This window comes from Dama dama, chromosome 11 (genome assembly GCF_033118175.1).
Source record: "Dama dama isolate Ldn47 chromosome 11, ASM3311817v1, whole genome shotgun sequence".
NCBI classification, from domain to species: Eukaryota; Metazoa; Chordata; class Mammalia; order Artiodactyla; family Cervidae; genus Dama; species Dama dama.
Window position 1 is genome coordinate 12777640 of NC_083691.1, and position 27685 is coordinate 12805324.

The following is a 27685-nucleotide window of genomic DNA, read 5'->3' on the forward strand; positions in this document are numbered from 1 at the left end:
TAAAATGCACTTTTGTTTCTTTCCTTAGAGAATTTGTATCTTTTATTTTTTTATCCTACTTCACTGGATGTGACATCATGTGCAATGTGGGATAGTTGTGGTGAAAGCTGATATTTTGTCTTGTTGCTCACTTATAAGAAGGAATTAAATGTGTAATTATTATTACATATTTTATAGTTATATATTTTATAGAAATGTAACGTATTACATATGTTGTAATTTGAAAAAGAACTCATCTTTCAGATTAGGAAATTTTGCTTCTATGTCTATTTGTAACAGCACATTTTAATTAACATATGCTGAGTTATACAAAATTATTTTCCTTGCATATATTGAGGTGATATTCTTGCCTCATATGATTTTTGTTTTTTGTTTTATGAAAGAGTGACTTTGATTGATTTTTGAACGTTAAGTCAACTATGTATTCCTGGGAAAACTCCTTGAAAATTATAACCTCACAATTTCTCTGCATTGTTTAATTATTTGCTTACTAATAATTTGCTTTGAATTGGTATATTTACTTCATGAATGAGACCAGCCTGTTATTGTACTTTTTTGCAGTGTTCTCATTAACTTTAGGTATCAGGGTATCTCCAAAAGGGAATTATTCCCTTATTTTCTATTGTCTGAAAGAATTTAGCAAATCAGGCATTATTTTTTCCCTTGAATTGTTTATAAAACTATTACAAGCATCTGGGCCTGAATTTTTCTTTCAGGAAAAGTTTTTGGCTATTGAGTCAATTTCCCTAATGCCTATAGGTCTAAAGTAATGCTATAGGTCTAACCTATATTCAGGTTTTCTATTTCTTACTAGATTTGTTTTGATGAGTTATATATTTTACAGAAATTTGTCTATTTAACCTAAACTTAAAATATGTTCTATAACATTGTTCACAATATCTTCCTTGTTTTAACATCAGAGGTAATGCCATTCTTTGTTAGAGAGAACCACTTTAACAATATGATTTCACTTTAAACTACTGTATGTCTGATATTAAAAATACTTTATTCTACAAGAAAATGAAAAAGTTGAATATTTGCATGTATTCTGTAAAGGAAAATATTTTAAAATAAAACTCTAGTAAAAGGAGTTACAATTAAGGTGTCTTGACAATATAAAAAAAAACTTGCTTGTAGTAAATAAGTCTCATAGTTAAGAGATAAAGAATTAACTAGGAACATTACCAAGACAAAGAAGACAAAGATATAATATCTTTAATATAGACAGGTCCAGAAAAGCCAATAAAAAATTCTCAAAAAGTAATAGGCAGATGACATAAATAAATGATAAGAGAATTTTAAAAATTGGTTAAGGGACTCAAGAAAAAATAGTTCCCTCATCAATAATCAAATAAATTGAAACAAAATCAATGATATACCACTTTGGCTATCATATTAGTTACATTTATGAAAAAATGTGAACAACAAAATATGGAGAGGATAGGGACAAATGATATATACTGTCACCTTGCTTATTTAACTTATATGCAGAGTGTATCATGCGAAATGCTGGGCTGGATGAAGCAAAAGCTGGAATCAAGATTGCTGGGAGAAATATCAGTAGCCTCAGATATGCAGATGACACCACCCTTATAGCAGAAAGTGAAGAAGAACTAAAGAGCCTCTTGATGAAAATGAAAGAGGAGAGGGAAAAATTTGGCTTAAAACTCAACATTCAGAAAACTAAGATCATGGCATCCAATCCCATCACTTCATGGCAAATAGATGGGGAAACAATGGAAACAGTGAGAAGCTTTTTTTTTCTTGGTCTCCAGAATCACTGCAGATGGTGACTGCAGTCATGAATTTAAAAGATGCCTGCTCCTTGGAAGAAAAGCTATGATGAACCTAGACAGCATATTAAAAAGCAGAAACATTACTTTGCCAACAAAGGTCCATCTAACCAAAGCTATGGTTTTTCCAGTGGTCATGTATGGATGTGAGAGCTGGACTATAAAGAAAGCTGAGCACTGAAGAATTGATGCTTTGGAACTGTGGTGTTGGAAAAGACTCTCGAAAGTCACTTGGACTGCAACCAGCTGCAACTGGTTGGAGATCCAACCAGTCCATCCTAAAGGAATTCAGCCCTGAATGTTCATTGGAAGAACTGATGTTGAAGCTGAAACTCCGATACTTTGGCCACCTGATGTGAATAACTGACTCATTAGAAAAGACCCTGATGCTGGAAAAGATTGAGGGCAGGAGGAGAAGGGGACAACAAAGGATGAGATGGTTGGATGGCATCACCGACTCAATGAACATGAGTTTCAGCAAACTCAGAGAGATCAGTGATGGACAGAGAAGCCTGGTGTGCTGCAGTCCACGGGGTCACAAAGAGTCGGACACGACTGAGTGGCTGAACAACACCAACAATAATGTGGAAACAACTTGTGTTGTAAAGTTAAGCAAAAAGTTATATAATTGTATGTCCAATATTTTCTCATCAAAGTAAAAGACAAAGGGATAGTGAATGTTTCTTCTTTTTTCTATTTGTATGTCTTACAAATTTGCTATAATATTTTTTTCTGAAGTACAGAAAAGCAAAATAAGTCAGAGTATCAGAGGTAAATCATGAATCTGTCCAATAACTCATAGTCACTCACTGTCACAGACTTAGTTCTAATCCCAAGTATATGATTTTGGACCAGCCACCACCATCTACGTGTTCCAGGTTTCCTCTCCTAGAATTAGTCTTCCTCACTTATTCCCAGCAAAGAGTATGTCTTCTGGTTCAGTTTTCTCCCTGTGTGGTCAAATCCCTTTGTTTCCAAATATGGGCTTGGTAGTGGTCTCTGAAGCTCAGGCACTTGAACCTTCCAGATATTGTCAGCATTTCTTGTAGCTGAATGCTCAGGTTAGCTATAGACTGAATTGGTACTTGGGCTTCCTCCAAGAACCTGTATTTTGTCTGATACCATCCTTTGATGATTCCCACTCTCTGGTTTGAATCTGCTTGGTCACCTATATCCAGTAATCAAGTCACCTTGCAGGGATTTGTGGTCACTCCTCTTCCAGGCTTTATTTCTGTCCTTGGCCAGTTGATCATATTCCAGTCCTGCAAGTCAGGCATTCTCCATCTTTAAAACCTGCTTGTGATGCTGAGCATCAGCCTAATTTAATCTGAGTTTTTCAAAATGACAACAAAGACACCCACAAAGAAGGCATGTCACAGAACCTGAGCTCCTAATCTGGTTCAGGACATTTTACAGAGTAGAACGTTTTCCCCAGCTGAAGAATCTGCACAAAGCTCCCTTCATGTGTCTGTTCCTCAGGCTGTAGATAAAAGGGTTCAGCATGGGGGTGACCATCGTGTACACCACAGATGCTGCCATCCCAGGGTCTGCTGAGTAGGAGGATGAGGGCTGGAAATACACCAGAAAGACAGTTCCATAGAAGAGAGTGACCACTGTCAGGTGAGAGCCGCAGGTAGAGAAGACTTTGTGCTTCCCCCCAGCAGAGGGGATCCTGAGGATGGTGTGGATGATGTGGGCGTGAGACCAGGACACAGGTGAGAGGGACCACTCCTGAGAGGGCTGCTTCTGCAAACATCATGAGCTGAAAGATGTGAGTGTCTGAGCAGGCAAGTTTGAGGAGAGGGAGAAGGTCACAGAAGAAGTGTGGTATGGAATGGGAGGCACAGAAGGAGAACTGAGACATGAGGAGACAGAGAGAGAAGGCCAGGAGGTGGGAGCTGAGCCAGGATATGGCGACCAGCAGCAGGCAGCGCTGGGGCCCCATGATGGTGGTGTAGTGGAGGGGAAGGCAGATGGCCACGTAGCGGTCATAGGCCATCAGAGCCAGCAGGAAGTCATCCAGCAGAGTCAATTCCATGAAGAAGAACATCTGCACGAGGCACCCAGTGTGGGAGATGGTGTAGTGCTGGGTGAGGATGTTGAGCAGTACCTTGGGGATGATGGTGCAGGAGAAGCAGGTGTCGGTGAGGGACAGGTTGGCCAGGAAGAAGTACATGGGGGTGTGGAGGTGGGGATCAGAGCTGATGGCCAGGATGATGAGCAGGTTCCCCAGCATGGTGACCAGGTACACGGCCAGGAAGAGCCAGAACAGGAGAGGCTGCTGCTCTGGGTGTTGAGAGAAGCCCAGGAGCAGGAAGTCAGAGATGCTGGTTTCATTTGTAACGCTCATTTGAAGGAGACAAATGCAAGGAAAATATTGCTTCAAAAACTTATATCATTCAAAGCCTTTGTCTGTTTTCTGTGTTTTTTTCAAAGGTCACAGAGATGTATAAGTGTCTCTTGCTGGTGGGCATGTAAACATGTACATATGTGAGAACTAAGCACAGTGATTGGGAGACTTGTTGGGAGACTCTGCATTTTAGTTGGATTCTAGGTTGTCCTGTAGACTTTCTGGTTGAGGGTTGAACTGGAGATTAGCTGGGAAGAAAATTCCCAAGTCTTAGTCCATGCCTATTTTTTCAAATAGGAAAGCTATCAGTTTCACAGGCTTGTGAAGTTTGAATAAGATATCATGACGGGGGAACACATGTAAATCAATGGCTGATTCATGTCAATGTACGGCAAAAACCACTACAATATTGTAAAGTAATTAGCCTCCAACTAATAAAAATAAATGGAAAAAAATATATCATGGGGCTATGCATTTACTAGAAAATTCTTAAGGATAGTCCTCTCTCTCTCTGTCTTTCTCTGTCTCTTATATGTGTGTTTTGTTGAGAAGTAGAGAAGGGATACTAATTATATAGAAAGATCAAAACTGTCACTCAGATATTCATCATATGATGGGAATATCCTCTTTTTCTTTTGAAGATCCATCAAATAAGCTAATGTGGATGAAATTACTTTATAAGCTCAAAGATATTTGACAAACAAGAGTGATCATTGTCAGCATTGTCAACACCTTCAGTCCTTAGGAATGTTGGTTTTGATGTCCTATGGACTGGATGGACTTATTTTCTGGCTGTGTAATCCTTTGCAAACTCCACATCCTATTTTCTTTTTGCTTCAATTTCCTCATCTGTAAATTATGTGCCTACTTCATGTAGTTACTGTAGCTCATCAATAAGATGATATAGTCAAAGCAGTAGCACAGAATAGGTCTTCAATAAACTGTGATAATAGTTACTAATATTCCTAGAATCAGTAGTAGATAAAACGGAACCTGGTGACCAACAGTACGGTGGTCAGGACTGAATTAGATAAGGATTGTACCAAGCTAGAACAATGGTTCATATCAAATGATCCTCAAATACAGCTTCCTCTGATATTGTTTTCTCTTGATGGAGTTAACAAAAGGAGGATGCTTTCTGGGGCAACCAACTAGTCCTCTATGTTTGTCCAGGACTTTCCTGCTTTCAGAATGGAACATCCCACTTCCAGGAAACTCCTTCAGTCCTGGGCACGTTGGAGTTGGTCATGGTCTGTGGGAAGTTGGGCTTTAAAACCTGTAAAATTTCATATATGGAATTGTACCTGTCACTGTCAACAGTGTCATCATCGCCTTGGGTGGCAACGGTCTGACCTAGGAGTACCATAACAAGGCGTCCACTGTGACGTGTGCAGACCCAGGTTTGAGTCCCAGCCATACCTTCTTGGTGGAAAACATTTAACTTATAAGAACCCCAGTTGTAAAGTGAGCCTAAATAAGCCTACTTCACATCACTCCAGGACTGAAGTTAAGAAGATGGACTAAGGCTTCCTGAACTATCAGTGGGTGTGGGGATTCTGAAAGTCACTCAGGGCAGAGTGAGCTGTGAGTGAATTGTCCAGGCATCATGTAGGGGACCTGAGCACTGTTATTATAGCTACAATGTCTTGGCCTCTGCCAGGGGCTTGGGGACCACTAATCTACACTGACTTCAGGCTAGACTCTCTAGAGGGTCATGAATATTAAATCAAGCCCCTCCTCATGATGGATAAGAGAGCCAGGTTGTATTTGAGTGAAAGTTGTTCAGTCGGGTCCAACTCTTTGCAACCCTATGGACTGTAGCCTGCCAGCTCCTCTGCCCATGGAATTCTCCAGGCCAGAATACTGGAGTGGGTAGCTGTTCCCTTCTCCAGGGGATCTTCCCAACCCAGGGGTCGACCCAGGTCTCCCACATTGCAGGCAGATTTTTTATCGTCTGAGCCAACAGGGAAGTATTTGGCTGAGAGTAAGGAAGGGGCAATAAGGAATAGGGGAGGAGATGTGTAGGTGTGTGTGTGTGTTGACCAATGTCTCCCACCTCTACCACTCAGGTCTTACTTGGAAATTCTGACCATCCTCAGATCTCATCACCATCACCAGGTGTTGGGTCTGCCTCGCTTGTTTGGTTTGCTTACCTGTCTTCTCCTAAAGAGGACTGGCTAGAACCTCAGTTTTCTTCCTTCCCTGTATCAGCAGCACAGACTAAAGACCCAGGGCTGGAACAGTCTGTCTTCAGGTACAGGGGCTAGGAGGGGCTGTGGGCTTTTCATATGGAGTACCTCCTGGGACTCACTCCCTGATCTCTTAGTTAGAGACAAGATGGGGCAAAAGTCCAGCCTCTCAGCTGTCCCCTTGGGGCCCTGGAGTCCTGAGTCTTGGCAGTGTCAGACTGAACAGGCCTGGGAATCCTGATAGCACTATACCTGATGCCCTTCCCCTGGGTATAGGAGGGAGAGAGCTCCATCACCCCAACCCTAATCTACCACGGAGTTCACATGCTCTAACTCAAATCCTTATAAAGAACACCTATCATGTTCCAGAAAATAAACAATAACAAATGAAACTAAAGAGATTTAATGAAGTGTGGGCCACACAATCATTGTCTTCAAATTTCTACAGTTCAATTGTTCCCTGTGACTCCAAAGGGTAGAGATAAAGCTTATTTGTAAAAATCTGCTAAGTAATAGGGACACTTCTGTATACAGGATTTTCTTTATATTTATAAAATTTTGAAATACATCATATATGAAGAAGAGTTTGTAAGCTATATGGGAATAGTTTTCTTATAGTTTTGCTATGCTAGAGTAAAAAATGGCAACCTGCTCCAGTGTCCTTGACTGGAAAATTCCATGGAAAGAGGAGCTTGGTGGGCTACAGTCCATGGGATGGCAAAGAGTCAGACACTACTGAGTGTACACACACAAACACGCACACATATAGCAGCAACTCTGCACATACGCATAACTTGTGTATTTTTCCCCTATTTTTGTCTTTCACTTGACTGGAATCATTTTGCTTCTTTCACTTCTTTCTTTCTGAACTGTTTATATTAGTACTTTCTCATTTATATTAGTGCTTGTAGCTATAGGTCATTCTTTTTTTTTAATTGAAGTACAGCTGATTTATAATGTGTTAATTTCTGCAGTACAGCAAAGTGATTCAGTTGAATTTTAGAACTGCAGCTAATGGAGTGTGGACTCTAATTATATTGTGTGGTTGTACTATATTATCCATTTTGATCTTTTTTTCTTTTTTGGCTGAGCCATGCGACATGCGGAATCTTAGTTACCAGACCAGGGATCAAACATGTGCCTCCTGTAGTGGAAACACAGAGTCTTAACATTGGACACCAGGGAAGTCCCTCCATTCCGATCTTAGTGTACATTTGAGTTTGTTGCCAGGTTTTTGGCATTTCCTCCCAGAACGTTCTTTATCTCAGGTAGAACTCCTCTTTTTATCATTAAAAAATGAGAAAAAAAAAGACATTTTCCATTGTTCATTTTTTCTTAAAAAACATTTCTGCAGGAAAATTGGAAAAACTTTCAGACCACCATCCTCTAAAGAGAACAACTCCACAATAACAATAATTTGTCATTCTTTTGTTCTACTACTGATATATTAATGACAGCCTAACCTTTATTATTTTAGCAGAAAAGGCTAGAGAACTGGAATTTTCCTCCTTATTTCTTTTGTATTAAGTTGTTAGATTGTTTCATAGGTGAGACAGGAAAAGCATAATAAATGAGGTCAGAACATCAGTTTACTCCATTTGGAATGTCTGCACTCATGACTTCTTTTACAGTCTCCTGGTGTGCCTGTTCAACTTTCCATAGGGTATCTACCAATGAGTAGAATTGTTTGCAAGGTATTGGTTAATGAGTTAGTCTGGGTCTTCTGAGAAGCAGATGCCAAGGTGGGATTTGGTGTGTGAGACATTTGTTGAGGAGGTGGCAAGAGAAATCAGAGAGAACTTTCAAACCTGAGACCTGTGGAAAAAGAGAAGAAAAAAGGATGGGATAGGAAGACTGCAGCAAAGTGCCAAGAAAGTTTTGACTAGGCCAATGCAGGGTTGAGTGGTGGGGATGGTGTTCTAGAATCAAAATTTTCCACCAGAAGAGTCCTGTAATTCTCTGGAGATAAGCCTGCATTGGTATCCCTGGCATGCTTAATTGTTGCCTAGGAGAAGCTTGTATAAGCATGGCTTCTGTATTTACTGAAAAAAAGAAGAAGCACAACCCAAAAGTGGCGAATTATGTTTTATTGGGCAGAAATATGTATGTGTGTGCTCAGTTGCTCAGTTGTGTCCTCCTCTTTGAGAACCTGTGGACTGTAACCCACCAGGCTCCTCTGTCTGTGGCATTTTCCAGACAAAAATACTGGAGTAGGTTGCCATTTCCTTCTCCAGGAGATTTTCCTGACCTTAGGTGTTGAACCCACATTTCTTGCATCTCCTTTATTGGCAGGTGAATTCTTTACCACTAGCTAGTATACTGAGACGGAGAAGGCAATGGCACCCCACTCCAGTATTCTTGCCTGGAAAATCCCATGGACAGAGGAGCCTGGTAGGCTGCAGTCCATGGGGTCGCTAAGAGTTGGACACGACTGAGTAACTTCACTTTCAATTTTCATGTTCATGCATTGGGGAAGGAAATGGCAACCCACTCCAGTGTTCTTGCCTGGAGAATCCCAGGGACGGGGGAGCCTGGTGGGCTGCCGTCTGTGGGGTCGCACAGAGTTGGACACGACTGACGCGACTTAGCAGCAGCAGCAGTATACTGAGAACTTAAGCCTGGGAGGCATCCTTTTAGGTAGCTCTGAGGGACTGTTTCAAAGAGATAAGGGAAGATTTGTGAGTTGACCTGTGTAACTAATACTTAAAACACCTGACTCAGGAAGTTTCTCCTTACTTTCCATAAGGACATGTATTGCACAGCCCTGGTCATGCATGTGTCACACAAGAGCCAGAGACTACGAAAGGAAAAGAAGAAAACCGTTATGTGTAATACAGAGGGTCATCGATATTCATGTCTTACTTGTTTTTGCCAAAAGTATAATAACCTTGTATTGCAGGCATCTCCTTTCCCTTACTGAGCTGTGATTAATTTTGAAGACAGGAGCTACCATTGATTTAGCCTTGCAATATTTTCATATTTTGCCATTATGCAACTGAATGCAATTTCTAGCATAGAGCAGATGTTTCATAAATTCTTTTTTTAAAAAGTATTTATTTATTTATATTTGGCTGTACCAGGTCTTAGTTGTGTCATGTGGGATCTAGTTCTCTGACCAGGGATCGAACCTGGGTCCCCTGCTTTGGGAGTTCAGAGTCTTGTCCACTGGACCACTAGGGAAGTCCCTGTTTCATATGTTCGTATTGAATGAATGAATGCTGAGGTGTACCTCTAGAAGTTATGCTAATCTGTCTTCCTCATCAGTTTTTTCAGAGCCTGTTTCATGTCCTTGTTCCTAAGGCTATAGATAAAAGGGTTCAGCATGGGAATAACTACTGTATAGATGACAGTGATCACACGGTCCTTCATCACTGAGTAGGTGGACGAAGGGCGGATGTACACAGATATTATAGTTCCATAGAATAGTGCCACAACTGTGAGGTGGGACCCACAGGTGGAGAAGACCTTGTACCTGCCTCTCCCAGAAGGGACTCTCAGAACAGCACGGGTGATATAGACATAAGAGACGATAATGAAGATGAAGGGACTCATGATCACAAAGGAGCCCTCTGTGAAGGCCAAGAGCTCGTTGACAGAGGTGTCAGAGCAGGAGAGCATCAGCAGAGGCTGGACATCACAGAAGAAGTGGTGGATGATGTTGGGCCCACAGAAGGAGAGGCGGGCCATGAGGACGGTGTGGGTGAGTGAGTGGAGGTGGGACACCAGCCAGGATGCTGTCACGAGCTGGAGGCAGCGTCTGGGGTTCATGGTGGTGGTGTAATGTAGTGGGTGGCAGATGGCCACATAGCGGTCCAAGGCCATGGCAGCCAGGAGGAAGCTGTCAGTGATCCCAAAGGCCACAAAAAAATACATCTGGGCCAGACACTGGGCGAAGAGGATGGCCTTTCTCTGAGTCAGCATGTTCACTAACATTTGTGGCACAATGACAGATGTAAAGCAGATGTCCACCAGGGACAGGTTGGAGAGGAAGAAGTACATGGGGGTGTGGAGGTGGACATCCCCCTGGATGGCTGCAATGATGACTGAGTTGCCACCCACATTGACCAGGTACATAGCCAGGAAGCTGGCAAAGAGCCACACCTGCTGTTTGAGGTCACTGGTCAGTCCCAGAAGGAGGAATTCAGTGATGTGGCTCTGGTTTCCCCTCATCAGTGATCTCCTGCAAATAAAAAATATAAAGGAATATTAGGTGTGTATTGTATGGCTTGGGGTCTTCAGTCTGGTAGAGGAGATATTGCATAATTTATTCCAGCTTGTGCATCCCATGAGGGGAATCATTCATGTAGACCACCGTATATTCTACGATATAACTTCATATGGTTGGTCTTGGCACACCTTGATTTCAATTCCAACTTTGTGTCTGACTTGTCTTGAACAGGGTGCTTCAATTCCTGTTCCTTGTCCAAAAGATAAACCTTGTAATATCCATATTCTTTGGGTAAATGGTAAAGGTTTAAAAAAAGTGTTCAGAAAGGATCAGTTTGCTTGATTTCCCAAGCTGTATCTAAGATATCCTTTTGCTGTGTCTGGTCTCAGTTATTAATCAGCATGCTAATCTTCAGGTGCCTCCTGGCCAGATGATTCTGGTGATGGACACCCAGTTCCATCAGGGTGGGGGAACTGTCGAGGGTGAGTGGCAAATTGGAGAAATGTCTCTGGCAGAGGGAGCCTATTTAACCAACATTGAATTTGGTTATTTAGGCAGGTGGATGGACATCAAAGAAGAAATAGAGGAACGAAGAGGCAGGTGCTTTTATAGGCAAGAAGCATCCGAAGGGTGGTAGTGTGGGCCACGGAAATGTGAGAAGATGCAGCATTCTGGCAAAAAACAGTGACCTGAGTAGGAAGGTGCTGAGCCTCAGGAATATGTTGTTTCTGTCCCCCAAAGGCAAGAACAGGGGCCTCTGAGCCAAGGCTCCAGTCTGGCAGGAATTGATGCCCTAGTCATCTATCTACCAAGTTGGAACTCAGTTAAAAGGGAGCAAGACCAGAACTGATTGGGACATAGAGTTTGAAGCAGCCAGCAGCCATCTGGGTTGATAGTGGGACCACTGAGTTACAGAACATGCATTCCCTGTGTCCACCCTTCCTAGGGATAGGATTATCTTCAGAAAAAACAGCAGAAAGGAAAGCCTACAAGTGGTGGTCAAATACTCCCAGAAAAGGGAGGGTCGAGTTAGAGGTGCAGATTTTGAGTTAGAGGAAGTTCACATCCTGTGGGCTTCCTAGGTGGTGCTAGTGGTAAGGAACCTGCCTGTCAATGCAGGAGATGTAAGAGGCATGGGTTTGATCCTTGGATTGGGAAAATCTCCTGGAGGAGGGCATGGTGACCCATTCCAGTATTCTTGCCTGGAGAATCCCCATAGCCAGAGGAGCCTGACCGGCTACAGTCCATGGGGTCACAAAGAGTCAGACACGACTGAGACGACCTAGTGTGCATGCATGGCACATCCTGTATGCCTTGTGTCCTCAGAATCTTTCTGATACTTTTTAAGGGTCAAAAGCAAACAGAAGTACTAATGGTACATTTTTGATGCTTAGTGTTCTTGAATGAAAGTCACTGCCCTGCTTAGGAGAACTCAGACTTTTAATTTTTCCTTTAATACACTAACATGTAGGCGCATACAGTAGCATTGTTTTCTGAAGCATTTTCTTTCTCTCTGAGATACTTAGTTCAGTTCAGTTCAGTCGCTCAGCCGTGTCCGACTCTTTGCGACCCCATGAACCGCAGCACGCCAGGCCTCCCTGTCCATTACCAACTCCTGGAGTCCACCCAAACCCAAGTTCATCGAGTCGGTGATGCCATCCAACCATCTCATCCTCTGTCGTCTCCTTCTCCTGCCTTCAATCTTTCCCAGCATCAGGGTCTTTTCAAATGAGTCAGCTCTTCGCATCAGGTGGCCAAAGTATTGGAGTTTCAGCTTCAACATCAGTCCTTCCAATGAACACCCAGGACTGATCTCCTTTAGGATGGACTGGGTGGATCTCCTTGTAGTCCAAGGGACTCTCAAGAGTCTTCTCCAACACCACAGTTCAAAAGCATCAATTCTTCGGCGCTCAGCTTTCTTTATAGTTCAACTCTCACATCTATACATGACCACTGGAAAAACCATAGCCTTGACTAGACGGACCTTTGTTGGCAAAGTTTCTGCTTTTTAACATGCTGTCTAGGTTGGTCATAACTTTCCTTTCAAGGAGTAAGTGTCTTTTAATTTCATGGCTGCAGTCACCATCTGCAGTAATTTTGAAGCCCAGAAAAATAAAGTCAGCCACTGTTTCCACTGTTTCCCCATCTATTTGACATGAAGTGATGCGACCGGATGTCATGATCTTAGTTTTCTGAATGTTGAGCTTTAAGCCAAATTTTTTACTCTCCTCTTTCACTTTCATTAAGAGGCTCTTTAGTTCTTCTTCACTTTCTGACATAAAGGTGGTGTCATCTGCATACCTGAGGTTATTGAGATGCTCAGTGCTTGGTCTAAATTGAAAGCAACCACTAGGACATGGACACCACCTGGAGAGTTTTATGATGAAAGCACTACCAAGGCAGGGTTCAAGTCTGTTTCACTCCCCATTGTTTTAAGTGACTTGCATAAGACTTGGCTAATCATAGCTGCATAATGAATCCTGAAAGATTGAACCAGATACATTACCCCTGATCACCCCTTGCAAGATTGTGGGTTTTACACTAGCAACTTGGAGACTAGTCTCCAGGGATCAGGAGAGTCGATGGGAAAATTTGGTGATTTGGGGAATTGGTTCTTGTTCAGATACTTGCTACTTCCCCTGGGAATATTTCTATGTTTCCATCTATGTTCTCATCTGAAAAATTGGAAAAATAAAATATTATTTCTAGAAGTTTATTATTAAGTTCAAATAAGATGGCATATTTGATAGTAGAGAGGTTGTACAACATTATGAATGTACTGAATACCGCTAAACTGCACACTTAAAAATGGTTAAAATGGCCATTTTATGCTACATATATCTTATCATAATAAAAAAGAACATATTGTTATAAAAAAAAAGATGGCATATTTGAAAAGTGTTTGAGATCTACACTCAAGTCGCATGGGCAGAGGAGCCCGGTGGACTATAGTCCATGGGGTGGCAGAGTCAGACATGACCGAGTGAAATTTACAAGGTTCTATGCAAATGTTATTTATACTACTATTAATATTTCTTGTTAGTATTCTGTACCAAAGTGGGTACAGCTGAAAAATAGTAGATGTAGTCTAGAGGGAGTCAGGCAGAAGGTAAGGGGGCTAGTGTGTTTAGGGGGAGGAGATTGAAGTGGTCATCGGACGGCAGGTGTGTGCTAAGCTGGAGGTGAGGAAAGAACAGCCGGGTGCATACCTAGGTCTTTCCAGGGAAACAAGGTATTAATTAATTGAAAAAATAGAAATGGTAATCAAAACCACTTCCTCTCAAAAAACCTCGGCCCCAAATGATTTTAAGGTAAATTATACCAAAGTTTCAAGAAATTTCGTGATAGAATAATCCTGCTCCTACATGGATATCCCAGAGAAATTTCCATCCAGGCAGATAAAAGCTTATGGATGAAGATATTCTTGTACACTCATTCATGGTCATGGGGGAGCTCATGGCAATCTGGGTGTCCATCACTGGGATGGCAAATGTGACAGAAGAGTACTGAGGGGTACAAGGCACCTGTTTATTTACTTATTTAATTTTATTTTTTGGCCAGGCCACGGGGCATGTGGGATCTTAGTTCCCCCATCAGGGATCGAACCTGTGTCCCCTGCATTGAAAGGTGAAGTCTTAACCACTGTACCACCAAGGAAGTCCCCAATGCAGCTGTTTAGAAGCAACTGATGAGAAGTATTGATAGCAACACCGGTATATGTTGAGAACATAATCTGGGTGAAAAAGTAAGACAGTAAATGAGATCTATAACGCAAAATGGTTTATATACATTAAAAATGCAACACGGTGATATTTATTTCATAATGCATATCAAAACATCACAAGATATAGCTTAAAATATTTAAAAATGCAACAAATCAGGAAGTCTGTCTATACACAAAGTTAAACCCTAAGCATGTCACCATGGATGAGGGCAGGAGGAGTGGGTCATTGGTATTCATGTGTGATTGAGGAAGCAAATAAAATAAGAAAGGGGCCCAGTGTTGGCAATATGAACTGAGGTGTGTGGTTAATTTAATCTTCTGCACCTGAACTCTATGAATACTGTATCATAGGAAAAGAATACTGTATCAAGTCTTAACTTGAACTCAGGGGACTTCTCTTCCTTCTACTTCTTGGAGCATGAACTCATCAGGAAAACAGATGCCAGGTTATCCATCTGCAGCATTGCTGGTAAACAGTGCCCACTGCCTGCTAAACTGTGTCCCTTGATCCTTCATAAACAAAACTGGATTATGTCTATTTCTTGGATTAAAATGCCAGAGCCAAGGATTCTACTAAGCCTGGCAGTACCAGCATCCTCCGTTAGCTGACTTTACTCTTTGCTAGTGATGTTAGTTATGCTTTTCCTTCATAGTTTGATTCACTGATTCATAATTCACTGAGCACATTTTCACTGCATGCCAACCAAGGGGCTCAGAAGAACCACTATAGCCATTCTGTTTGAAAATAGCAACATGTCCCCAGGCTTATTCTCTGGGTGAAAGTTTCCCCAGTCTCTTCCAAACCTTACCCAGTAGGATTTGGCATCATTCCACCATCTGTAGTCACCTTTTTGAACTACTGGTTGGCATGGCTGAAGCTCCCTATGTGATGGCCAAGTATTTCCTTTTAGACTGTAAATTTCTGGGGGAAATTTGTAAAATTTTAGGTTGCTGATGACAGAAATGATCTTAAGAAGTTATCCAATTCATAGGATTCTGAACTGTGCTTTCTTGGGGGACTCAGAGGCCATGCCAGGAGGGGCTGAGAAGCTGAATGGAATTCTGAATGGGAGAGACTCTAGGTCTCTTCCTCTTTTATTGGAGAAATTCTGCTATCTAGTGTTTTACACACGGCATTACTTCAAGAAATATTAGGAAGATGCATTTGAAAGCAACATACTCACTTTATGTAGGGAGAACTTGAGGCTCAGAAAAGAATGATTTACCCAATACCTCAATCCTGGGTTTGATCCCTGGGTCAGGAAGATCCTCTGGAGAAGGGAATGGCAATCCACTCCAGTATTCTTGCCTGGAGAATCCCATGGACAGAGGAGCCTGGCGGGCTACAGTTTGTGGGGTCACAAAGAGTCGGACACGACTGAGTGACTAACACTGCTACACTGCACTGTTCAATCTCCCCTTACTAGTCTCATGGGTCAACTTATGGCCCATGCTGTTCTGAAGATGCTCAGAGGCTGGGGTAAGGCCATAGCATCTGAAACCTTCCTCAGTAGCCCTGGTTTTGGGGACAACCAGGGGCTAGGCTGGGCTTCCCTTGTAGCTCAGTTGGTAAAGAATCTGCCTACCATACAGGAGACCTGGGTTCAATTCCTTGGCCAGGAAGATCCCCTGGAGAAGGATATGGCAACCCATTCCCGTATCCTTGCCTGGAGAATCCTATGGACAGAGGAGCCTGGAAGGCTATAGTCCATGGGGTTGCAAGAGTTGGACATGACTTAGCGACTAAACCATCACCACCAGGGGCTAGGCTGGGCCAACAGAAGCTAGGTTCTACCCGACAGCATCAGGGAAGTTACATCTATCCCATCTTAAGTACAGAGCTTCCTTCCTTGGGGTCTTAGCCACCAAGAACAAATCCTTCTTGTGTTTATATAAATGGGGAAGGAGAAACAGAGAAGTGTGGAGGCCATTGGACCTGGTTTGTAGTCTCAGCCATGCTGAGCCTCTTATTATGTCCTTGTAAAAAGAGGGTGTTTTGCAAAATGATCTCTCAGTTTCTAATACATCAGGATTTGTAGGATTTAAGCGTAGTGATGAGGTTGAATATAATGGCTACTTACTCAGAAAAGGGATGATGATCTTTGGGGTGGCCATTAACGAATCCAGGCATTTTCTCCTCAGTCTCATTGGCCTTGGTGATTAGGGGAGGAAGATGGAAATAGGGAGGTCGGTAGAGCTCCCATATCAAATGAGGAAAGAAAATTTCCAGGCTTTATGTGGGAGCTGATAGGACTCACTAGACCCTGAGAGTTGTGAGTGTGGTTGTCATCTCAGACACACCTCTCTCTCCCTTTAGAGAAGTAATCTTTCAATGTAGCCCCAGGCATCTGGGACCCAAGGCTGTCTTTCCTCCTTAGCTATCATCATTGGCCTCTGAAGATTTACTCCAAAGATGAGTAAGAGTGGGGACCCAAAAGGAGGTGATTGTCTTCTATATAACCTTTCCCCAAGGAGACACACAGTCATTCCATCTACCAATCTACCACCCTCAGGGAGCTCATTAAGATGGAAGGCTTGGGAGAAGAGTAAAGACTATGGAAACTTAGGATTCTGGGATGATAGGTTTCTTTGAATCTTTGATAATTAGTGGCTTAATATTATTATGATTTTGAAAGGGGTGGAGGTACGTAACTAGAGAAGGCTTGGACCTGGGGCCATCCCTGGAATGGAGGAATGATGTGTGGTACCATGGAAAGGATTGTGAGAGTGCAGATTCCTGGGCTCTAGTCAGCCAATTAGTTGTGATTTGGGGCAAACTCTTAACCTCTCTGAATTTTAGGTTCATTATTTATAACGTGGGTTTTTTAGTACCTGTGTACCAGAGAGCATTGACTGGAGAATTACATAAGCTCAAGGATGAGAATATGTTCACATAATAATAACCACGTATTGAACAATTATGTGGCATTTTATATACAGCTGTTCAAGTGCAGTACCCTTGTTTTAACAAATGAGGGAAATGAGACTCAATCTCACCAGATAACTTGCCCAAAGTCACAGTTTGGAAGTACTGCAGCTAACTTCAAGTTCAAAGGTGTCTTGCTCCTAAATTCCACACTTCCTCTACTTTGTCATGCAGAAACTACACCTGAGAATGTCTGTGATGACTCCATCTCACTGTTGTGAAGTGGTATCTCATTATAGTTTTGATTTGCATTTCTCTAGTAATTAGTGATGTTGAGCATCTTTTCATGTGTCTGTTGGTCATCTATATGTCTTCTTTGAAGAAAGGTCTATTTAGGAATTCAGCCCATTTTTAAATTGAGTTGTTTTCTTGTTGTTCTTGCTATTGTTGAATTGTATGAACTGTTTGTATGTTTTGGAAATTAAGCCCTTGTCAATCACATCATTGGCATTTTCTCCCAGTCCATAGGTTGTCTTTTTGTTTTGTTTATGGGAACTGGGAGAAAACGCCAAAGTAAGTGGGAGAAAATGCCAAAGATGTGACTGACAAGGGCTTAGTTTCTGAGAGGGCCTCCCAGGTGGTGCTAGTGGTAAAGAATATGCCTGCCAAAGCAGGAGACATAAGAGATGCTAGTTTGATCCCTGCGTCAGGAAGATCCCCTGGAGAAGGAAATGGCAGCCCACTCCAGTCTTCTTGCCTGGAGACTTCCATGGACAGAGGAGCCTGGTGGGCTACGGTCCACAGGGTCACAGAGTGGGACATGGCTGAAGCCGACGTAGCACACAGCACATTCTGTGAGAAGCCTTTAAGTTTGATTAGGTCTCATTTGTTTATTCTTGCTTTTATTTCTATTGCCTTGGGAGACTGATCTAAGATGCACATTTTTTTAGCTTTATTGAGTTATACTTGACAAATACAAACTGTATGTTTAAGTTGTACTATTTGATGTTGTGATATATGTGGACGTTGTGAAATGATCACCACAATCAAGCTAATTAACATTCATCACCTCATATAGTTACTTTTTGTGTCTGTGTATGTTTGTGTGTATGTGTGTGTGGTGAGAACACTTAAGATCTACCTTCTTAGCAGATTTCAAGTTTACAAGACTATCATCAACTTCAGTCACCATGCTCTACATTAGATGTCAATAATTTATTTGCTGACATAACTGAAACTTGGGCTTCCCTGGTGGCTCAGAGGGTAAAGCATCTGCCTGCAATGCAGGAGACCCAGGTTTGATCCCTGGGTCAAGAAGATCCCCTGGAGAAGGAAATGGAAACCCACCCCAGTATTCTTGCCTGGAGAATCCCATGGACGGAGGAGCCTTGTAGGCTACAGTCCATGGGGTCGCAAAGAGTCAGACATGACTGAGTGAGTTCACTTTGTTAACTAAAACTTAGTACTCTTTGGCTAACTTTGCATAATTCTTAATAATTAAGACATTACCAATTGATACACTTTTAATGCTTATCAGATATTATTTTCTCATAATTTCATACACTATCTTTCACTACCACAAGTAATATGCATTGAGTACATTCTGAGGTTTTGTGCTGATTGCTTTCTATTCTTCATTGCTTTCAGTCTCTACAGTAGTGAACTGAGGGATGTACTATTATTTATTTATTTATTTTTGTGTTTAAGTCATATCTGGCCCTTTTGCAACCCCATGGACTGTAGCCCACCAGGCTTCTCTGTCCATGGGATTTCCCAGGCAAGACTACTGCAGTGGGTTTTCATTTCCTTCTCCAGGGGATCTTCCTGACCCAAGGATCAAACCTGCATCTCCTGCATTGGTAGGCAAATTCTTTATCATTGAGACATCAGGGAATTACACCCATTTATTGTTTATTTCCACAATTAGTTTACTTCTTGATGCAAAGTCCAATGTGAATGTGACTTCCATGCAGTCCTTCAGGGTCCCAGGATTCCTCTTTCTTGCAGCTCTACCCCCTTTATTTCCTCAGGGGCATCTCTTCAGCTTGTAGTTGGGTGAAGAGAGAGGGTTGCAGGTGAGGAGACTTGAATGGATCAGGCTGAAAAGTGGTGTGTGTCCTTTCCACCCACATTGTTTTGACTGGAGCTCAGTTACATGGCCACATTTAACTATAAGAAAAGCTGGAAAATATGGGCTATTTGTGTACTCAAGATGAAAAGGTCATGGGTTTTGAGTGTCATTTCATTAAAGCCTGAACATGGAGAGAAACAGAAGTGTAGCTATGTCCAAGTGTCTGAGGGAAAAGCATTTCAGACAGTGAAAATGGTCAATTCCAATGTCCTGAGGTGGGAGCAATCATGTTTATTTAATGAACACCAGAGATCAGTATTTCTGTGCGGGAGTACATTAGAGAGCAAACAACAATATGTGAAGGCAGAAAGCTAGGGGCCGGATTATGTAGGATCTGGTGGCTGTGACAAGGCTTTGGCTATTTCTCTGAGTGCAGTAGGAAGCCTTGGGTCATTGCACAGGTTTTAGCAGCAGAAGAGCATGATCTAACTTATGTTTTTGCTTCCAAGGTTTTAGCTTGAAAAATTTCAAATTCACATAAAAATGGAGAGAAGATAGCAGTAAACTCTTATCTATCCTTCACATAGGTCCACAGATTGTTAACTTTTTGCCCACACTTGTTTTATCCCTTTCTATAAATTCCTACTGTTTATTTTTTGGTGAACTATCTGAAAGTAAGTTGAGGACAACTTGCCCTTCTCCTTTAAATACTTCAGCAGGCATCTTCCACAAAACCCCAGAATAATAATTGTCTAAAAGAAAATGAACACAGATTCTACATGATATCCAACCTGTGGTCCAGTTTTTTCAATCTAGTCCCAATCAAAGTAAATGTGTTGCATTTGACTGTTATAATTCTTTTGTCTCTTTTAATAATGGGAAAACATCCCCCCTACATTTTCTTTTTTTGGTTTGTTCACTTTTCCTGACATTACAGAGTCCAGGTCAGTTGCTTTGCTGAATGTTTAATATTCTCTGTTTGCACATGATTAGATTTATATTTGATATTTGATCAGAATACTACAAGGGAGATATTGTGTACTTCTGGTTCCATCGCATCAGTAGGGACAGAGAGTCAGGTCCCACTATTGTTCAAGCAAGTTTGATTACTTTGTTAAGGTACTGACCAGCAGATGTTTCAATGTAAATGCAAAGTTTCACTTTTATAATTTGTAAGAAGTCAATGGTGGGTATTTGAAACTGTGTGACTATCCATTTTTTTTTCCTAACACCTTTCTACCTAATGGTTGTATCTTAGTTTTAGGTGAAAGACTCTTGCCTGAATCAATCATTTCATTTGCATATTTTACCCGTATTACTTGTGAAGAGACTGAAGTTCAGAGACATGAAGTGACATTCCTTAGATCAAAGTGCTGGTCAATGGTAGACCTAAGATTCAACCTAGAGCTTTTTAGCAAGAGCTCATGCGCTTGACTACTATATTACTTTCCTGATGCTGCTCTAACAAATTAGTGGCTTAAAGTGACACAAACGTATTCTCTTATATACTTGTGAAAGTTGAAAGTCTAAATTTAAAGTGAGAGTAAGGCTGCATTCCTTCTGGAATCCTCTGAGGAGAATTTGTTTCCTTGCCTTTTTCTGTTCCCAGAGACCACCTGTATTTCTTAATTTCTGGCCCTTTCCTCTTATCACACTAATCTCTTGCTTCTGAAGCAGAGGCTTCCCAGAAGAAGCAGGGGATTCCCTGGTGGCTCAGAGAGTAAAGTGTCTGCTTACAATGCGGGAGACCCAGGTTTGATCCCTGGGACAGGGAGATCCCCTGGAGAAGGAAATGGAACTCCAGTACTCTTGCCTGGAGAATCCCATGGATGGAGAAGCCTAGTAGGCTACAGTCCATGGGATCTCAAAGAATCAGGCATGACTGAGCAACTTCACTTTTCTGAAGCAGAATCCGGCCTCTGTACCTGACACTGAACTAAATCTCAGACAGAATTTTGAGTGAAGTAGGGAAGAATAGCTTTATGGCTTTGCCATAAAGCTTTGCCTGGGGTCTCAGTGCTTAGCTAGGTGTCACAGTGGGCTAAGGCCCTCAAGACTGTGTATCGACCTGGAAGGAGTAGTGAGGAGTTTTATAGTAATGGTTCTGAGAAATAGTATTTCCTGTCACATCAGTAAACTAGGCTGTCACAGATATCAGCACTTCTGGTCCTCCAAATTTGAATTTCTGAGCCCCGTGAGCACCCAGGAAAGAGAATAATACCTGTTATCTGGGAGTTATCAGGCTGCAGCCACTTCCTATGGTGAGCACTGAGGATCTTGTGGGGAGGGGGTGTGAAAAACACAGGATACTGGCCCCAGATAGCTGAGAGGCATATGAAAGGAATGATTTCAGTGAGCCCGGACTCTTGCATCTTCCCAATACACAGAAAGTGCTACATTCCTTAACTTGAGATATCTGGTTTTCCTTAGTTAGTAAAAATCTTTTGATCAGACTACCTGCCCTTTGAGACAAACTTCTATATAACCTGATTCCTCCACTTGCCTCCTTGGAACAGTTCTCTCAGGGTTACCTGAGATGCTGTCTTCCAGGCTTGGAGTCCTGAAAATGTCCACTGAATGAAACATAGCTCTCAGCTTTTAGGTTGCGATTGTTTTTAAGTTGACAATTCAAAGAGGAGGTGATCAACTCATGGAAATTCTTCTGATTGGTTGGTAGTGAGGTAAATGACACTCAGTGTCATCAACCTTCTGGTTTCAACTGGCCTGGGGTCTCAGTGCTTGTGAGCAACCTACTGTTAACTTCTCCCACCTGGTGGGGGTTACAGTATCTGCAAAAGAGCTCAGATATTGTTAGGTATACCCCTTTATGGGGAACCAGGGCCTTGTTCCAAGGCTGCACTATTGTTTCTCTTGACTATTCCTCCCTTGTCTCTGCATCCCCTCCCTTCCCTGATTAGCAACCATTTGAACCTACTCCTTAGAACTCAGGGAAGGTCATGGAGGCTGAATGAAGCCTATTTTGTATAATCAAGAAGTGGGAGAAGCAGAAAGGCCTTGATGGTGAATCTTAGTCACTATATCACCAGGGACTATAATCAATAGATAGGAGTAGGGCCCTGGCTGTTTGTCTGCATTGAGGAAGGAATTCAGCAAAGAGATGGAATGTAGTGAAACAAAGTGTTTATTAGGAGAAAAGAGTGGGTGTGGATAGGCACACAGATTGGATCGGAGAGATTTGTGCCTTTGGGGTGGTTTAAATCACTTATATAGGGGCAGTTCTTCAGGTTTCCTCTGGCCATTCATCTTGCTTTTTCTGGCTCTGAGTACATATTTGGTCTGACTCAGGGCCCTCTTCTGTGTCATGTGCATCTTTCAGCCAAGATGGATTCCAGCACAAGGGTTTCTGGGATGTTAATAAAACATATTACTATCTGGTGTCCCTTCCCTTCTCTGACCCCCGAGGAACCTTTCTGCACATGTGTAATTTGGAAGGTCTCCTTGACCTCAAGAATGAGAAATATGTGGTCTCTTTATCTCTTATCAAAGCAGGATTCAGCTACTCCTTCCTCTTGAGAGTTTTGAGAGTCCCTTGGACTGCAAGGAGATCCAACCAGTCGATCCTAAAGGAAATCAGTCCTGAATATTCATTGGAAGGACTGATGCTGAAGCTCCAATACTTTGGCCAAATGATGTGAGGAACCGACTCCTTGGAAAAACCTTGATGCTGGGAAAGATTGAAGGCAGGAGGAGAAGGGGACGACAGAAGATGAGATGGTTGTATGGATGTCATCACCGACTTGATGGACATGAGTTTGAGTAAGCTCTGGGAATTGGTGATGGACAAGGAAGCCTGGTGTGCTGCAGTCAGTGGGGTCACAAAGAGTCGGACACAACTGAGCAACTGAATGGAACTGAACTGCTCCCGCCATTATCTTTATCCTGGAGTATCTGTCCACAAGGGATAGATTTCAGCTTCTCAGCCTGGGGTCCATTTATCCCCTGCCTCACTATGAGAGTCTTCACAGAGTGAAGCTGACATCCATGTTGGGAAACCTGGCTTTTAGAGAAATGGCTCATTTCAGGACTGGAGTAGAGAAAGTGCAAGATGAGTCTGGAATATCTTGACGTGATAGAAGGCAAGAAAGTGCTCAGAGAATGGTGGAAACATCAACAGGCACAGAAGTAATAGCTTATAACTCACTGGGCAAAGCAGGAAACTGTAAGTCTATATCAATGTAAGTAAATGAATAGATGGGAAGAAGTTTGATGAGGGATGAGATATTGATGCAGTTTCAGACTACCTTCTCATTCTGTCTTCAATGCTTATTCTGTTCTTCTCTCCTAGCCAGCTTTCTCAAGGCTTGCTTCATGTCCCTGTTCCTAAGGCTATAGATAAAAGGGTTTAGCATGGGGATTACCACAGTGTAAATGACAGTGACCACCCGGTTCTTTGTCACTGAGTAGGTGGATGAGGGGCGGATGTACACTGAGATGGCAGTCCCATAGTATAATGCCACAACCGTGAGGTGGGACCCACAGGTGGAGAAGACCTTGTACCTGCCTCTCCCAGAAGGGACTCTCAGAACAGCACGGGTGATATAGACATAAGAGACGATAATGAAGATGAAGGGACTCATGATCACAAAGGAGCCCTCTGTGAAGGCCAAGAGCTCGTTGACAGAGGTGTCAGAGCAGGAGAGCATCAGCAGAGGCTGGACATCACAGAAGAAGTGGTGGATGATGTTGGGCCCACAGAAGGAGAGGCGGGCCATGAGGACGGTGTGGGTGAGTGAGTGGAGGTGGGACACCAGCCAGGATGCTGTAACGAGCTGGAGGCAGCGTCTGGGGTTCATGGTGGTGGTGTAATGTAGTGGGTGGCAGATGGCCACATAGCGGTCCAAGGCCATGGCAGCCAGGAGGAAGCTGTCAGTGATTGCACAGGCCACAAAGAAATACATCTGGGTCAGGCACTGGATGAAGGGGACCTTCTTGCTCTTGCTCTGCATGTTTGCCAGCATCCTTGGCACAATGACGTTTGTAAAGCAGATGTCCACAAAAGACAGGTTGGAGAGGAAGAAGTACATGGGGGTGTGGAGGCGGACATCCCCCTGGATGGCTGCAATGATGACTGAGTTGCCACCCACATTGACCAGGTACATAGCCAGGAAGCTGGCAAAGAGCCACACCTGCTGTTTGAGGTCACTGGTCAGTCCCAGAAGGAGGAATTCAGTGATGTGGCTCTGGTTTCCCCTCATCAGTGATCTCCTGCAAATAAAAAATATAAAGGAATATTAGGTGTGTATTGTATGGCTTGGGGTCTTCAGTCTGGTAGAGGAGATATTGCATAATTTATTCCAGCTTGTGCATCCCATGAGGGGAATCATTCATGTAGACCACCGTATATTCTACGATATAACTTCATATGGTTGGTCTTGGCACACCTTGATTTCAATTCCAACTTTGTGTCTGACTTGTCTTGAACAGGGTGCTTCAATTCCTGTTCCTTGTCCAAAAGATAAACCTTGTAATATCCATATTCTTTGGGTAAATGGTAAAGGTTTAAAAAAAGTGTTCAGAAAGGATCAGTTTGCTTGATTTCCCAAGCTGTATCTAAGATATCCTTTTGCTGTGTCTGGTCTCAGTTATTAATCAGCATGCTAATCTTCAGGTGCCTCCTGGCCAGATGATTCTGGTGATGGACACCCAGTTCCATCAGGGTGGGGGAACTGTCGAGGGTGAGTGGCAAATTGGAGAAATGTCTCTGGCAGAGGGAGCCTATTTAACCAACATTGAATTTGGTTATTTAGGCAGGTGGATGGACATCAAAGAAGAAATAGAGGAACGAAGAGGCAGGTGCTTTTATAGGCAAGAAGCATCCGAAGGGTGGTAGTGTGGGCCACGGAAATGTGAGAAGATGCAGCATTCTGGCAAAAAACAGTGACCTGAGTAGGAAGGTGCTGAGCCTCAGGAATATGTTGTTTCTGTCCCCCAAAGGCAAGAACAGGGGCCTCTGAGCCAAGGCTCCAGTCTGGCAGGAATTGATGCCCTAGTCATCTATCTACCAAGTTGGAACTCAGTTAAAAGGGAGCAAGACCAGAACTGATTGGGACATAGAGTTTGAAGCAGCCAGCAGCCATCTGGGTTGATAGTGGGACCACTGAGTTACAGAACATGCATTCCCTGTGTCCACCCTTCCTAGGGATAGGATTATCTTCAGAAAAAACAGCAGAAAGGAAAGCCTACAAGTGGTGGTCAAATACTCCCAGAAAAGGGAGGGTCGAGTTAGAGGTGCAGATTTTGAGTTAGAGGAAGTTCACATCCTGTGGGCTTCCTAGGTGGTGCTAGTGGTAAGGAACCTGCCTGTCAATGCAGGAGATGTAAGAGGCATGGGTTTGATCCTTGGATTGGGAAAATCTCCTGGAGGAGGGCATGGTGACCCATTCCAGTATTCTTGCCTGGAGAATCCCCATAGCCAGAGGAGCCTGACCGGCTACAGTCCATGGGGTCACAAAGAGTCAGACACGACTGAGACGACCTAGTGTGCATGCATGGCACATCCTGTATGCCTTGTGTCCTCAGAATCTTTCTGATACTTTTTAAGGGTCAAAAGCAAACAGAAGTACTAATGGTACATTTTTGATGCTTAGTGTTCTTGAATGAAAGTCACTGCCCTGCTTAGGAGAACTCAGACTTTTAATTTTTCCTTTAATACACTAACATGTAGGCGCATACAGTAGCATTGTTTTCTGAAGCATTTTCTTTCTCTCTGAGATACTTAGTTCAGTTCAGTTCAGTCGCTCAGCCGTGTCCGACTCTTTGCGACCCCATGAACCGCAGCACGCCAGGCCTCCCTGTCCATTACCAACTCCTGGAGTCCACCCAAACCCAAGTTCATCGAGTCGGTGATGCCATCCAACCATCTCATCCTCTGTCGTCTCCTTCTCCTGCCTTCAATCTTTCCCAGCATCAGGGTCTTTTCAAATGAGTCAGCTCTTCGCATCAGGTGGCCAAAGTATTGGAGTTTCAGCTTCAACATCAGTCCTTCCAATGAACACCCAGGACTGATCTCCTTTAGGATGGACTGGGTGGATCTCCTTGTAGTCCAAGGGACTCTCAAGAGTCTTCTCCAACACCACAGTTCAAAAGCATCAATTCTTCGGCGCTCAGCTTTCTTTATAGTTCAACTCTCACATCTATACATGACCACTGGAAAAACCATAGCCTTGACTAGACGGACCTTTGTTGGCAAAGTTTCTGCTTTTTAACATGCTGTCTAGGTTGGTCATAACTTTCCTTTCAAGGAGTAAGTGTCTTTTAATTTCATGGCTGCAGTCACCATCTGCAGTAATTTTGAAGCCCAGAAAAATAAAGTCAGCCACTGTTTCCACTGTTTCCCCATCTATTTGACATGAAGTGATGCGACCGGATGTCATGATCTTAGTTTTCTGAATGTTGAGCTTTAAGCCAAATTTTTTACTCTCCTCTTTCACTTTCATTAAGAGGCTCTTTAGTTCTTCTTCACTTTCTGACATAAAGGTGGTGTCATCTGCATACCTGAGGTTATTGAGATGCTCAGTGCTTGGTCTAAATTGAAAGCAACCACTAGGACATGGACACCACCTGGAGAGTTTTATGATGAAAGCACTACCAAGGCAGGGTTCAAGTCTGTTTCACTCCCCATTGTTTTAAGTGACTTGCATAAGACTTGGCTAATCATAGCTGCATAATGAATCCTGAAAGATTGAACCAGATACATTACCCCTGATCACCCCTTGCAAGATTGTGGGTTTTACACTAGCAACTTGGAGACTAGTCTCCAGGGATCAGGAGAGTCGATGGGAAAATTTGGTGATTTGGGGAATTGGTTCTTGTTCAGATACTTGCTACTTCCCCTGGGAATATTTCTATGTTTCCATCTATGTTCTCATCTGAAAAATTGGAAAAATAAAATATTATTTCTAGAAGTTTATTATTAAGTTCAAATAAGATGGCATATTTGATAGTAGAGAGGTTGTACAACATTATGAATGTACTGAATACCGCTAAACTGCACACTTAAAAATGGTTAAAATGGCCATTTTATGCTACATATATCTTATCATAATAAAAAAGAACATATTGTTATAAAAAAAAAGATGGCATATTTGAAAAGTGTTTGAGATCTACACTCAAGTCGCATGGGCAGAGGAGCCCGGTGGACTATAGTCCATGGGGTGGCAGAGTCAGACATGACCGAGTGAAATTTACAAGGTTCTATGCAAATGTTATTTATACTACTATTAATATTTCTTGTTAGTATTCTGTACCAAAGTGGGTACAGCTGAAAAATAGTAGATGTAGTCTAGAGGGAGTCAGGCAGAAGGTAAGGGGGCTAGTGTGTTTAGGGGGAGGAGATTGAAGTGGTCATCGGACGGCAGGTGTGTGCTAAGCTGGAGGTGAGGAAAGAACAGCCGGGTGCATACCTAGGTCTTTCCAGGGAAACAAGGTATTAATTAATTGAAAAAATAGAAATGGTAATCAAAACCACTTCCTCTCAAAAAACCTCGGCCCCAAATGATTTTAA

General features: G+C 42.6%; 2 protein-coding genes and 1 pseudogene across 2 annotated transcripts; all 3 read right to left on the bottom strand.

Annotated features, from left to right (window-relative positions):
• Positions 1 to 3203: 3203 nt before the first annotated feature.
• On the bottom strand, positions 3204 to 4143 carry LOC133065259 (olfactory receptor 1361-like; annotated as a pseudogene).
• Positions 4144 to 9575: 5432 nt separating this feature from the next.
• LOC133065420 (olfactory receptor 1L6-like) lies at positions 9576 to 10502 on the bottom strand. The gene has a single exon (XM_061156184.1). It carries the CDS (start codon positions 10500 to 10502, stop codon positions 9576 to 9578), a length of 927 nt encoding a protein of 308 aa, XP_061012167.1.
• A 12936-nt stretch (positions 10503 to 23438) lies between these two features.
• Positions 23439 to 24377, bottom strand: LOC133065260 (olfactory receptor 1L4-like). The gene has a single exon (XM_061156080.1). It carries the CDS (start codon positions 24375 to 24377, stop codon positions 23439 to 23441), a length of 939 nt encoding a protein of 312 aa, XP_061012063.1.
• Between the last annotated feature and the right edge of the window lie 3308 nt (positions 24378 to 27685).

Coding starts and splice junctions, on each gene's coding strand:
- LOC133065420 (XM_061156184.1), bottom strand. CDS start 10,502: ATGAGGGGAAACCAGAGCCACATCACTGAATTCCTCCTTCTGGGACTG.
- LOC133065260 (XM_061156080.1), bottom strand. CDS start 24,377: ATGAGGGGAAACCAGAGCCACATCACTGAATTCCTCCTTCTGGGACTG.